The following is a 14,786-nucleotide window of genomic DNA, read 5'->3' as shown; positions in this document are numbered from 1 at the left end:
TAATCCTCCAGTTACCTAGAAACCAGCCATGCACGTGAGTCTTGACCAATCTTAAAAAGTAGTGGGCTGACAAAACACAGAGATTGTGTGTAATGTAATCCTAAAAGGCCATGTTATTGGGCGCAGTACAAATCAATATTACTTTTTGTTCTCCAATTTAATTTACTTAATTATTCACCAAACAATTATAGTTAAGACTTAAGAACAACGCTAATAACCCTCCAGTTAATTGGGAAACCAGCCATGCACGTGAGTCTTGACTAATCCTAAAAGATAGTGGGCTCACAAAACATAGAGATTGGACGCAATACAATCCTAAAAGGCCATGTTATTGGAGGCAGCACAACTTTAAAGACTCACGTTATTTTTTGTTCTCCAATCTAATTTACTGAATCATTCACATAATTAACTGAATTAATTCTTTTTTTTTTTTCACGTACATTATGAGCACAGAGTTTAGTGTTATTTGTTGGACAAGTATACTTTTATATTGCTTATTTTGCACTTAACTAAAATTTATAATTATTTATAATTATTATGAATACTGCTATAACAACAACAATAATAAAACCTTATTTCATTAGGTGAAGTTAATTATATGGATCAAACAACACTATTAAACTCTATCATATACCATATATTTTTATAGTGCTTATTTTTCATTTAACTAAAATTTATAATTATTTATAATTATTATGAATACTGCTATAATAATAACAACAATAAAACCTTGTTTCATTGGGTGAAGTTGACTACATGGATCAAACAATACCATTGAACTCTATCATATACCATATTTATAGAGAGACCGTTTATATGTAGATATTATTTTTTTTGTGACTATATATAGATATTGTTTGACCATCTCATGGATGATTTTTTTAGGTTTTTTTCTTTCTTTCACTCCTTGTTCATCTTCCATCTCATCCACTCATTGCTCTATCCATCTACTTCTCACATGTCCAAACATTCTACCATTTTTTTCACAATAGGTACTCCAACTCTCTTATATCTTTATTCTTTATTCTATCCAAATGCGTATGACCATTCATCCATCTTAATATCTTCATCTTTGTCACATTTAACTTATATTTGTGTTTCTCTTTGGCCGTCAAACACTAGATACCATAAAGTATAGTCGGTCTGATAACAGTGCGATAGAATTTGTCTTTAAGTTTTAAAGGCATTTTTTTGTCACATATAAAACCAGATGCATTCCATTATTTTAACCAATCTACTTGAATCCTAAATCTCTCTATTATCCTATATAATGCACCAAAAATACTTACAACTTTTAACTTTTCATAGGATCTATTTTTCAATACTTAAAACTTTTACCATTTCGCCATTATGAATAAATTTAAAATTATTTAAATATAATGCTAATACACAAAATTTTTTTATTAATATTTGTTATGTAATTTATTTATACAATTATATGGAACACTTTTTTTTTCAAAAAATATAATTTTAATTTTAATATAATATTAGTGAAACAGGTATAATTAATTAAGAACTATCTGAATTAGTGAATTTCTTTTGAAGTGTATTACTTGTATTTATTAATATATTTATGTAATTTCTTACCAAAGCTAACACAGTAACAAATCCACATAGCTGCATTGTTTGAAACTTTGAACTTTGAAGAAGGATGAACAAAACAAAATCCCCCTCTCTCTCAAATCTCATTAGTTAATACAAAGTTGTAGTTGTTTATTGTTTCAGTAGCCAATAATTGTGTAGCCGGGAAAAAAGGCGCAAAATTTTCCGGGAAAATATCGAAATTCAGAGAATCATTAATCTGTGGTAACTTGCGTTGAATACAAGAGTCGGTAGAGTGATTCCCTGATATCCCACTTGCAAAGTTCATTTTTTTACGACAAAGTTTCAATCTTTAAACCAAACACGAAAAAAAAATCACCATAGAGTTTTGTGGGGTTGTTGATCAATGATCAGTGATGCAATCAGTTGGATGAAAGGTTGGTGAAGAAGAACAACAGAAAGAGATGCATATAATATATAATATATAATTAATTCGTTAATTAATTTTTACAAATTAAGAGAAAAGTACCTTGGCTTTTGGAAAATAAGGGGTTGGTGTGTGAACTGTGAAGTGTGAACGGTGAACTTGCGTGGCACATGAAAAGTTAACTTTCTTTTTGTTTTTTAGGTGGGTCCAAGTTTTGACGTTTCATTTTCTTATTGGTTGTGACTTTGTGTTTTGTTTTGTGTATTGAATTCACTGTTTCACTGCGAAGCCCAATTGGAATTTAGAAGCTCTCTTTCTAGGCAAAGGATTCGGTAAGAGAGAGAGAAAGAATCAGTTGGGGTCTGTGTCCCTGAGAGAGAGGAGAGAGAGATGGGTTCGAACAGAAATCTAGCAACGAGGGCTTTGGAAACAGATATGCCGGTAATGGTTCGGGTAAATAATCTCAACTCACTCTACAAAATGTTCTCTACTTTGCTCTTTATGTTTGTGTGTCATTGGAATTCGGCATGTTGATGAGTTTTCAATGAGTGTTTTTTTTTTTTGTTGGTTTGTTTGTTTGACACTTTTGATTTCAGAAATCAAGGTTTTGTTTTGTGTGTTCTTGTTTGTGTTTGCAGATGCAGAAATTGCTCCGAGGAGCTAAGAATTGTGTGTCTTTGGCTCAGGTATGTGTTATTTTAGTATTTGGTTTATGTGATCTGTGTTTTTTATTGATTTATTTTTTTTTTTAATGTCTGAATTATAAATTGGTCTAAACTCTATTAAAGCTTAGTTGGATAATGTGTGAGTGTTTGTTGGAAATGTAAACCATAGAGAACATTCATGTTCCTGTTCTTGTTCTTTAAAAAAGAGCTTAGAACTCCAAGGAGAATTGGTTTATGCTAGTGTTCTTTTGGGAAGTGTTTTTCAAATTTAGCTATGCATATATGACCCCTTTTGTATCTAGAAATGGAATATCAGACATGTGTTCTTAGCTCTTATTAAAACTGAAAGGCCTGTTTGGTGTGGGTTTGCGAAAATGGCAGTCATTGCAAAGGGTTTGGGATCACAGCATTGTAAATCCGTTGAGAAGGCTGAAACTTTGATTATCTGGAAAGGTTGTTTGTTTTGCATTTCCATATGGCTTTTCTCATTGGAGACTAGAATTTTGCGTTTCCAAAGGCTATAAATTTCAATTTGGAGTTTACTAATCATGTTTTGGATTTTAATGATCTGACTAATTGGTATTTAATGAACTCTCGACATCTTATTTGATCCTTACTTCTATTTAACGTGTGATTCGTGATGGGGTTGTTGAACTTTTTAAGGGTGTGGTTTATTGGAAACCACCGGAGGAAGCCTTGGAGAAGGTGCAAAAACTTGTATTTGAACCTTCTATTAGTCGTTACGGTGGCGATGATGGTCTTCCTGAACTTCGAGCGGCATTAATAAAAAAGGTAAACAGAAACAATCTAGACCCTATCTTCTTTCCACATGTAAATGTGTCTTAACTGATTGCGACTTCTTCTTTTTGGAATAAAACTTGGATTTCAATAAGGGTCAACTGCATATTAAGTTAGAACTGTTTTTAGTAGCTGAAATTCTTGAGAATTGGTGATCCTTCTATTAACTCCTATGCTTTTGATGGCAGTTGCGCGATGAAAACAATTTGCACAAGTCCTCGGTAATGGTTACTGCAGGTGCCAATCAGGTGATCACTTCTCAGAAATATAAATGTTTTTTATAATTTTTTCGTGACAAAAAAAAAAATCACACATAGTTAGTGAAAACAGTGCACTTTATAAGCATTTCAGCTTCCATTTGATTCCTTATGTTCATGTGTATAAGCATTTGAAATGCTTCTTCCTTCATGTAAAAATACTATCTACAATTACCATAGTATAAGGTGCTTCTCTTCTCTTCAACTACCATTGGTTGTTTGATTTTTTTTTTTTTTGAAGTAAATACTCAACACAACAAGGTGGAGTGCATGAACATATAACAAATAAAACAGTTCTAACACCTAGTCATCTCCGGCATAGCCATCAACAACTGTTGGACTCAACACCTTGCCATTCTTGGTAGCTGTTCACCGTTCTCTTGATGATATCCTCTACACCCAAGTGCTTGTTCTTAAAAATCCTGTCATTTCTTTCAAGCCAAATATTTCAGATAATAGCAAAGAAACTTAGCAACCATCGTTTGTGCTCTCTATTCCCTTTTGGAGCTTCAATCCAACTCTCAAAGTGTTGCTTAATATTTCCTGAGACCGACCACAGTCTACCTGACGCAAACAACCAGGCACACCACACCTGCCACGAATACTAACAACTAATAAACAAGTGAACCATGTGCTCTTCCTCTTTTTTACACAATACACAAAGATTATCTTCCTGCCCAATAACTCCTAGACGACACAATCTCTCTTTAGTGTTTACCCTACCTACCAATACAAACCACACAAATAATTATACTCTTGGTGGAGCATAACCTCTCCAAATAGTGCTAATGAAACTATAAATGGTGATCTCCTCCGGGAGCATGTCTGCCTGCATAATCTGCACAAAGTTGTTAGTAGAAAAAATGCCTTTTTTATCAAACTTCCATATAACTCGATCCTGCCTCACAGTAGTTAGCTCGACCAACCGTAAAGTTTCATGGAGCTGATTAAGTAACCCCAACTCCCATTGGAACAACTCCCTCCGCCATTGAAAATTCCAAATCCATTCTAACCCGTCCCAGAAACCACAATTCCCGATAACAGATCCTCGTTGGTTTGAAACCGAGAAAAGTCTAGGAAAAATATCTTTCAAAGCACCACTTTGTAGCCAGATGTCCTTCCAACACCGAACTCTCCTTCCATCACCTAACTCCCAACTCAATCCCCGAATCAACCTCTCCCTTACACATTGATTAGTAATTTGTAACTGACAAATATCCTTCCAAGGCCCACCCTGTTTAGGAACAGGTTGACTAGCGAGCATCTCTGATGGATCCAAGTTATTGCACGAACACACAATCTTCTTCTATAACGGACAGTATTCTTTTAAAAACCGCCACCACCATTTGAACAAGAGGGCTGTATTGCGTATCACTGCATCTCCCACTCCCAGACCACCTTGTCTTTTCGGAGCTTGCACTAGGACCCACTTTACCAGCGGCATCCCATCCTTTCCGTTCTTAGTACTCCAAAAAAATCTCCTTTGTAGGGAAATTAACTTTTCCGCCATAGACTTTGGCATTTTATACAGGCTAAGATAATACACAGGCAAGCTATTAAGGACAGACTTAATCAGAACTAGCTTACCAGCCTTATTGAGTGTTTTTGCTTTCCACACACTGAGTTTTGCTTCTACTTTGTCTATCACTGGTTTCCAAGTCTTGACAAGTCTAGGATTTGCACCCAGGGAAATTCCAAGATATTTTACTGGTAGGGAATCTTCCTTGCACCCCAACAGCCTGCACATCCTCCGAGTCCAGCCTTGCTCACAATTGATCGGAATCAAACTTGATTTTTCAAAGTTAATGCTCAACCCAGACATTAGCTCAAAGCACCTCAACAGCCACTTATAGTTCCTGATAGTATCTTCCTCCTGGGGACAGAATAGAATAGTATCATTTGCAAACTGCAGATGAGACAATTCAATACTATCCCGACCAACCAATTGATTTGTTAATCTATATATTCCTTTTAAAACTTCACCATTCCTATATTTAGCAGCTTTCTTGGCATAGACTAAAATTTTATGAGTTTTGTAAATCTTAGGCTTAGCTCCAATGTGGTGTCTTATTTTGTTTACATAATCAGTATTGTCTATTGTGTTGTGGTACTCATTTCCAAACATATGCAGTGCAGGCATTTGTTAATCTAGTTCTTACACTGTGTGATGCGGGGGACTCGGTGGTTATGTTTGCCCCTTACTACTTCAATTCATACATGTCCTTCCAGATGACGGGCGTTACCAATATACTAGTTGGTCCTGGTAAACCAGAAACACTTTATCCTGATGCAGGTAAGATGCTGCACGATCCAGTTACCGCAATTTGTTTTTTTGTTAACTATATTATTGATCCAATCAGTAATTTGATGGACTAGCTCTGGATTAATTGAATTCTAGAAAAGATTGACAAACTAGGAACCAATATGCTAAAATGTCACACATGCATAATTATCCCACTTTGGTTTTAAGTTTTTGTGGAATACATTTATTGCTAAATCCTTGAAGCATATCATACAACATTGTCCTGTTTAATAGTTCAATGGTTTCTTTGTTTTGGCCATTTATTTTAATTTTGTTGATTTTCAGATTGGTTGGAAAGAATTTTATCAGAAACTAAACCTGTCCCAAAGCTTGTCACCGTTGTAAATCCCGGCAATCCATCCGGTACCTATATTCCAGAGTCTCTTCTTAAGGTCTCTCTCTGTCTCTCAATGTTGTTTTTAAGAATTTTATGTTCAAGTTTTATTTCTACCGCCTCTTTTTCATTCCTCTTATGAAGGCAATCCACCTCTCTTTGAATATTTTGTATTATCTTAAAACTACAAGTTGTTTCATTTTCTATCATTATTATTTGTTTTACTTTTTCTGAAAATTTCTGAGCAAGCAGTATTTCTTTTTGAATTGGCCAGAGGATTTCAGATCTCTGCAAGACTGCTGGCTCTTGGCTTATTGTTGACAACACATATGAGTAAGTTTTTTAAGTTATCTTCACCTTCATATATATGAAAGGAAAATTAAACAAGAAAGAAGTCTCAGATATATGTTTATGATATATTCTGTTTATTAATAATATGTAAGATCCTGGTACCATTGGAGTAGAATATAGGGTAAAGAATAGAAGAAGACAGAACAGAACATGAGGGGCTGCACTTGGCATGCACAAATTTTATTGTATTTATGGATCTTAGTCTTCCTTATGGTACTTCATTTTGTTTAAAATAAAATATACATGCAGGTACTTCATGTATGATGGTCTGAAACACTCTTGTGTTGAGGGAAATCACATTGTTAATGTTTTCTCTTTCTCAAAAGCTTATGGGATGATGGGATGGCGCGTCGGATATGTAAGTAAACTCTTTCAATCTCTTCATTCTTGTACCATCGGATGCTGTAGAAATGTAGATAACCAGTGCTCTCTAGTTGGAATATTTGTTGATGCTTGTTTGGTAACGGAGATAGTCGTTTTTTTCAAGACAAAGAAGACATTTAGGTGTCTTTCTATGTCTCCTTATCCTAAGACAGTTACCAAACAAGGCCTAACGGCCGAGTACATTGTCAAGCGAGGCGTACTCCTAATCGAGCAATGTGACAAATGTTTAGAGGATTCCCCAAGTCCTTAAAATTCTTTTTGGTCTAGATTGTGTTCCTTTCCCTATAGTTGACACAAATTTTTGATTGCATATTACATTAACTTTGCTCATTAATCTTTTTTCAAAAAAAAGTTATAATCTCTACTAATTTTTATCTTTTATCTGTTGTAGATAGCATATCCATCTGAAGTAGAAGGACTTGCTGATCAACTTTTCAAAGTACAAGACAACATTCCCATCTGCGCTTCAATAATTTCGCAACACCTTGCCCTCCACTCCTTAGAAATGGGACCCGAGTGGGTCACAGAACGCGTCAAGACTCTTGTTAAGAACAGAGAAATAGTCCTAGAAGCTCTCTCCCCTCTTGGAGAGGGTTCTGTGAAGGGAGGAGAAGGTGCTATTTACTTGTGGGCGAAGCTTCCTGAAGGACATGGTTACGATGACTTTGAAGTCGTTCGCTGGCTAGCTAATAGACATGGGGTCGCCGTGATCCCTGGAAGTGCTTCCGGTTCGCCCGGTAATCTTAGAATCTCGTTTGGCGGCTTGATAGAGAGCGAATGCAAAGAAGCGGCCGGAAGGTTGAAGAGAGGGTTGGAAGAATTGGTTAAGCATGGTTTGGTGAAGGAGCAAGAGTGAAACTTGTAGCAAATCTCTATACAAAAAGAAAAGAAAGAAAGAAAATGTATACTAAAGGAGAAAACAGAAGAAAGAAAGAAGAAAGGTCCATTTTGCAAGTGGAACAAAAAGCTTGCAATTGCTGCAATTTGAATAAGAAGGTTGTAGCCTTGTAGGTTTGCAAGGTTTTTAAATTTAATATTTGTATTGATTTTGATTTTAAAAAACAGTGATTCAGTTCAACATAGATATGCAGATGCAATGCACTTGTTTTTGTACTCATTGAATTCTGTTACATACATTCAAATGTCTAATTGCTCATCTCCCTTCTATTTATTATTATTTTGAATGTAATTTTGATGCACTAATAGTGTAAAGTAGTTTTACACGTACATCTAATTATATATCGTCACATCAAGAAAAATTACTACCTTTTACATTGATAACGTGAATGGTGTGATTGCACATTCAATGCATCAAAATTAAACTCTATTATTTTTTCCAAGTTATTGTGTTGGAAAAAATATTGGAGATAAAACTATTGACCATCAAAACTCGATTATAAGAAGTATCAATGTTTGGTTTCAAAAACAATGAAAATTTCAGATTACATAAAACATAATTATTAAAATATATAATTTATGTGTATATTTAGAGGAACCAAAGTGAACTTTAACCTTAAATAAAAATATTTTCTTTTTTTCACTCCAAAGTTTTCTGATATTTTCTTCTTTGTGAATTGAGCTTTCAGTCAAGGATATTCTCATAGTCTCCAAATTATATTTAATTATAATCTAGTTTGGCATATTAAGATTACTTTCCTTGATATTGTAAACACTGATTAAGCTCTCTCTCTATATATAATGGAAACAATTCTTCATAGATGAAACCGAATACTAATTATAAGTTTTTTTCATCAAATTAAACTACAATAATATTTCTCTTCTTCCTTAATTTCTTCCTAATAATAATGGGAACATTCAAATGCAGAGTTTTCTCTGTTGCTCCATTTTATCTGTTCTTATTAACTCTCTTCACTTGCAACCATTCTTCTACTTCGGAAGGTATACATACACTTAATATTATAACATATATATATATATAGTATTTGGTGAAAATTCACATGCAGATATCTTCATGTGAAGTTGATAACTGAGAGTCGTTAGATAATAATTTAGTCAAACCTGTCAAATCATTTAATAACTCTCAACTATCAACTTCACATGAAGTTAACTGCACCTGAATTTCGATCATATTTTACACCATGCACTTGAGTTTCTATCATATTTTACACCAAAAATTAATATAATGTTTTATATTCTAATTATTTTATAGATGTGAGTAATTAATAACTAATTTTAGTATAAATAAAACATAATTGTTGTAATTTCTTTTGGTGGTTGCGTGCAGATGAATGCAAAACAGCATTTTGTGGGATGGGAACATGCCATGAAACATGGGCAGGTTTCGAATGCGATTGTAAGCATGGTTGGTCGAAGATTCAACTTGGTCCTTTCTCATCTCCTTGTGTTATTCCTAATTGTGAGTCATTTTCTTAATTAATTAATTAATTTAATTCCTTTTAATAAAACAAAGGTAAAAACTCGGGTGCAGTGTGAAATTGATAACTGAAAGTCATATAACAATTTAGTCAAATCTCTCAAATTATTTAATGATTTTCAACTATCAACTTTACAAGAAGTTAACTGCACCTAAGTTTCCACTTAAAACAATTATATAGTTGAAAAAAGAAAAGAAATTTCACTAACATGTCTAGTTTGATAATTTTTGTTATGAATAATAGTGAAGAGAATTGTTTAGCATTTATAAAATCTATCAAATAAATATCACTTTTAAATCGTTTTATATAAGATTCACTATATTAAAATTAGGTTTAATTACTCTGTTGGTTCCTATAGTTTCATGAAATTTTCAATTAAGTCTCTATACTTTTTTTCCTTTTAATTGAGTTCTTGCATCAAAATTTTTTTTAATTGGGTCTTTACACTTTTTTTTTCTTTTTCCTTTTATTTAAGTCTCTATACCAATTCTTTTTTTTAGTTGGATCCCTATAAAATTAAGCTAATTATTACTAAGAGGGACTTAATTGAAAAAAAAAAATAGTGCAGGGATCCAATTAAAAAGAAAAAAAAAATATAGAAACCTAATTGAAAATTTTACAAAATTATAGAGACCAACAGAGTAATTAAACCTTAAAATTATTAATGCAAAGATATAATCCACGTAAACAGATAAAACCAAGGAATAAATAAATAAATAAATAAATAAATAAATTTGAGTTTCTCGTCTTCATCGACTCATCTACCTTTGTATTTATCACCATTCTCTCTCTATTTCTTGTCTGCTAGCATTGTCTCAATGTCTCTCTGTGTTGGATTTATAGTTTACACAATATATAGCTAAATTTCATTTATTTTAATACAATAATAGTCCACATTATACATTTATACATATCCATCAAATTAATGTTTAAAAGGATTAGAGTATTGCAACTCTAATACTATGTACATGTAACGAATCATATTTAAATTAAATAACTATCCAAAATAAATAGTTTTATATGATTATGATTATATATACCTAATATATGGTTAAAAAAAGTTTAAAAGTTTAAAAGTTTGCATTAATTATTAGGTGTAATTAAACAAATAAACAAATTAGTGAATATGTTAATGTGGATAAGAGGTGCAGGTACCTTTGATAGCCAATGTCATGTACCTCTTCCATTTCTTCCTCCAGCTCCTGCTCCTCCTCCTCCTGATGAATGTAAGTTCATAATCAATTTATTTATATTTATTCTACACATTATTATTATTATTATTATTATTATTATTATTATTATTATTATTATTATAATATATGTTCACTGTTAAACCAATTTAGATTACCTGAGTTTTAGTTTACCCGTTTGTTTAAACAGTTTTCAAAAATTTAAATGTCTCTTTGTGTATATAATAAAGTAACATGTCACATAACTAACTTGAGTTGGTCAAGTGTTCAGCTCACTTATCTGTTTAAGTAAATGTCGGAGATTGAATCCCACCTTATACATGCAGCATTCGAAACGGATTTGGTAACAATTGTTTTATGTGACAGCTAGTTGTTTTTATTGTGGAGAGGGAACGTGTGAGGAAAAAGGGTTATTAAACGTTGTATGTCATTGCAATGAAGGCGCCGCCAATCTCTTCAACGATCCACACTTCCCTTGCTTTCCCAAATGTAATCAATTTAATTTACTGCTTTTCAATTTCTTACTATACTTATTATCACTTTCTTTTATTACTTTCCCCCTTTTTTAAATATTTGTCCACAAATAAAGAATAGTATTAATTTTAACTTAGTTGTTTGAAATAAATAAAATTAGTTATATATATAGGTATATTCTAAAATGTCTATAACACTGTGCTACGATGACTATAGTAGTTTAAAAAATATTATTAAAATTAAAATAAAATATTTTTTATTATTTAATTTCACTATACTTTTTAATATATATATTACTAACATATAAAAAGAGTATGACTTTAATTTTAACAAAATATATATATATATATATATATACTAATAATGTTATATATACATTTATTAATTTTCTTAGTATGTATGTTTTTTATTTTTGAACAAGATGACGATGATGATATGATAAATTTTACACTGGAAATCAATCAATAATTCATGTACTAAATCCAAAGTTTTTTTTTTTTTTTTTTTTGTAATATCAAGCTAAGGTAATAATGCAAATTATTAATTATTTTTGACGTTAATTAGGGTTTAGGGTTTATGATGAATTCCCACACAGATATTACTAATATATATCATTATATGGCTACACAGTTTTGCAATGTATTTTTATGATAAATATCATTAATTAGTTAACATGAAATATGTTGAAGGTGCTATAAGAGCAAATTGTAGTGATGGAATTGATCTTGGCTTCGGAAGTGATCCACCACCATCACCACCACCACAACAATCTGGCTCCCCTAGATCTTCCGGCGGTAAGCACTTCACTTTGATACCAAATTTACTTTTAATATTTTTAATGTAATGCGCCCGGATGGGATGTATAATTTTTTAATTTTTATCGTAAAATTATTTCTTTTAAAAAATTAAGTTGATAAGAGAAGATATATGAATTCTTATAATTTTTAATATATTCTCTTGGGTAAGAACCTGAATTTTTTTACATAATTTTTTTTATTGGTCTTATGCTACTTATTTTTTGGTTAATAAAAAAAGAACTCTAAATCTTTAGATCATAAAAATTTTAATATTATGTCATAAAATTATTTATCTAAAAACTTTAATCTGATAAAAAAAATACATAAATGATTATATCTTTAATAATCTTAAAATTATTATTATGTATTATATATTAGACGGATTCAATATAAACAAGAAAGAAAATAACAAAACTTTCATACAGATTATTTTGTTGTTTTAACTGTTGAGAATATTATTATCGGTTAATTATTTTGTTAGTCCTATAGTTTCGCGAAATTTTCAATTAGGTCCCTATACTTTTTTTTTAATTGGGTCTATGTACTAATTTTTTTTAATTAGGTCCTTCTTAACAGTAATTGGTTTAATTATATAGGGACCCAATTAAAAAAAATTGGTACAGGAATTCAAATAAAAGGAAAAAAAAGTATAGGAACCTGATTAAAAATAAAAATTGGTGTAAAAACTCAATTAAAAGAAAAAAAGTATAGAAATCTAATTAAAAATTTCGCAAAACAATAGAGATCAACAGACTAATTAAACTTATTATTATATATGTGTTTTTTTTTTTACTACCCGCAACCTCTTAGATGAGTATGGGAAGTTTATGCCATTTGAGCTATTACTCATTGGCTCAAAATTTGGAAAGATAGGAGACTCGAACCCGCAACCTCTTAATTGAGTATGGGGAGTCTATGCCATTTGAGCTATTACTCATTGACATTATTATATATGTGTTTAGTTTATCACAGTGTTAAAAATGAATAGACTTAGTTAGCAGTTATTAGTCTCTAAATAATTCAAGATTTTAGGCATTAAACACCCCCTCCCCAAAAAAAATTAGATACTTATAATAAATTGAATTTTATTCGTATTATTTTTGGAATATATATATATATATATATATATATATATATATATATATATATATATATATTATTGCATTGATGGAGTTTTGGTATGTAACAACAGGATCAGGTGAAATGCCGAACAGCTCAAGGGAACTCCATAAACTAACTACCATGGTGTTGGCAACAATATTTCTAAATTGGATTTAAATTTGTATTAACAAATAAATTAGTAAAAATAAAATTCCATTTGTTTCAATAATCTTATGACTGAATATGAGAAAGGTGTGATCCAACAAGGTTGAAAGAGGCAAAATCATATCTTTGATTTTTTGTCAAGAGCTTAACACTATTCTTAATCAAAATCATTATTATTCGCTGCAAACAGAAAAGCTATAAAAAGAAAAAGAATGGGAATATCCAAATTTAGACCGTCTAAGACAAATGACATCTTGAAGAAGTTGCATTTTTTATTTATTTATTTTATTGTAAACAATTATCAAGGACGTATCTAAAAAATTTAATATGGACGGTCAAATTTTAGACAATTTTTTTGTATGTGATCTATCTACTAAAAAAATTGCTCATTATATTGATATAGATAATTTTTGTTGCAAAAAAAAAAAAACCTTATTTGATATGAGCCACATTTTATAGACTGCAAAAAGTAACCCGTTATACGTATTATTTTTTGAATTTTTCACGGATTGAGAAAAAGAATCTCTTTTTATCTATTTCTTTATTTCACAAGTTACGAAAAATATGACTTTCTAACTTTTTGTTCGATGCGAAAAATAGACCAGTCCAGATATATATAAATTATCCTAACTACCCATTTTCATAAATTACATCAACTATAAAAAATTATTTAAAAATTAATTTCTGTGCATACAAAATCCTTTCAAATATAAATATTTTTTTCGCTCCAAAATTTTCTGATATTTTTTTCTTGTTTTTTAACTGAGCGTTCGGTCAAGGATATTCTCATAGTTTCCAAATTATATTTAATTATAATCTAGTTTGACATATTCAGATTACTTTTCTTGATATTGTAAAAATGGATTAAGATTTAAGAGCCCTCTATACATAATGCTGAAACAGTTCTTGATAGATAAAATCGCTTACACATTATAATTTTCTCTCATCAAACTATAATATTTCTCTCCTTCCTTAATTTCTTCCTAATAACAATGAGAACGTTCAAATGCAGAGATTTGGCTGTTGTTTTCTTAGTAACTCTCTTCACTTGCAACCATTCTTCTACATCCCAAGGTATACATATACTTAACATTTTAACATATATATAGTATTTGTCTAATTTATTTATAGGTGTTGGAATTGAATTGGTTATTTTGATTAATAGTGTAAGGAGACATACAAATTATTTTAATTTAATGGTTTGTTTAGTCACAAAAAAAAATTTAATGGTTTGTTTCTATATATGCATAGTAGTTCATCACCCATACTATCCAGAATAATCATTCGGATACCAAGGATAATAAACATCTCATGTCATAAAATCACTTATTCCAAAAGCTTAAGCTGATTTTAGGGTTCACCAATGATCGAACTCTTGACCTTTCGGATCTAGAACTCTAATACCATATCATAAAACCACTCATCCCAAAAGCATAACCTGACAGGACAATATAACACTAATGGCCATATTTCTAATACTTCCTAAACCTCCATTGTACACATTGGACGCTTAGGTCATTGGCTCCCTATACTTATTCTTATATTACAAGCTAAGTCTCATATTTTAAAGATTAAGTCTTTGAAAAATTTAGAAGTGTGAGTT

The 14,786-nt window shown here is 31.1% G+C and overlaps 2 protein-coding genes across 2 annotated transcripts; both read left to right on the top strand.

Annotated features, from left to right (window-relative positions):
* The first annotated feature begins 1,735 nt into the window (after nt 1–1,735).
* LOC112777275 (aromatic aminotransferase ISS1) lies at nt 1,736–8,216 on the top strand. Its single transcript, XM_025821611.2, has 10 exons — nt 1,736–2,170; nt 2,259–2,422; nt 2,608–2,655; nt 3,298–3,426; nt 3,621–3,680; nt 5,826–5,982; nt 6,277–6,383; nt 6,600–6,658; nt 6,926–7,034; nt 7,452–8,216. The coding sequence occupies exons 2-10, from the start codon at nt 2,360–2,362 to the stop codon at nt 7,914–7,916; spliced, it is 1,197 nt and encodes a 398-aa protein (XP_025677396.1). The 5' UTR covers nt 1,736–2,170; nt 2,259–2,359; the 3' UTR covers nt 7,917–8,216.
* Nucleotides 8,217–9,311: 1,095 nt separating this feature from the next.
* Nucleotides 9,312–12,554, top strand: LOC140182471 (uncharacterized). Its single transcript, XM_072228866.1, has 4 exons — nt 9,312–9,437; nt 10,608–10,682; nt 11,013–11,135; nt 11,810–12,554. The coding sequence occupies exons 1-4, from the start codon at nt 9,332–9,334 to the stop codon at nt 11,962–11,964; spliced, it is 459 nt and encodes a 152-aa protein (XP_072084967.1). The 5' UTR covers nt 9,312–9,331; the 3' UTR covers nt 11,965–12,554.
* Nucleotides 12,555–14,786: the final 2,232 nt, after the last annotated feature.

This window comes from Arachis hypogaea, chromosome 19 (assembly GCF_003086295.3).
Source record: "Arachis hypogaea cultivar Tifrunner chromosome 19, arahy.Tifrunner.gnm2.J5K5, whole genome shotgun sequence".
Classification (NCBI taxonomy): domain Eukaryota; kingdom Viridiplantae; phylum Streptophyta; class Magnoliopsida; order Fabales; family Fabaceae; genus Arachis; species Arachis hypogaea.
This window is presented reverse-complemented; position numbering and strand designations above follow the sequence as displayed.

Bases quoted from the DNA above. Each gene is read 5' to 3' on its own strand.
- LOC112777275 (XM_025821611.2), top strand. From the start codon at position 2,360: ATGGGTTCGAACAGAAATCTAGCAACGAGGGCTTTGGAAACAGATATG. The intron at 2,423-2,607 runs GTAAATAATCTC...TTGTGTTTGCAG, and splicing joins ATATGCCGGTAATGGTTCGG to ATGCAGAAATTGCTCCGAGG. The intron at 7,035-7,451 runs GTAAGTAAACTC...TATCTGTTGTAG, and splicing joins TGGGATGGCGCGTCGGATAT to ATAGCATATCCATCTGAAGT.
- LOC140182471 (XM_072228866.1), top strand. From the start codon at position 9,332: ATGGGAACATGCCATGAAACATGGGCAGGTTTCGAATGCGATTGTAAG. The intron at 9,438-10,607 runs GTGAGTCATTTT...TAAGAGGTGCAG, and splicing joins TCCTTGTGTTATTCCTAATT to GTACCTTTGATAGCCAATGT. The intron at 11,136-11,809 runs GTAATCAATTTA...AATATGTTGAAG, and splicing joins CTTCCCTTGCTTTCCCAAAT to GTGCTATAAGAGCAAATTGT.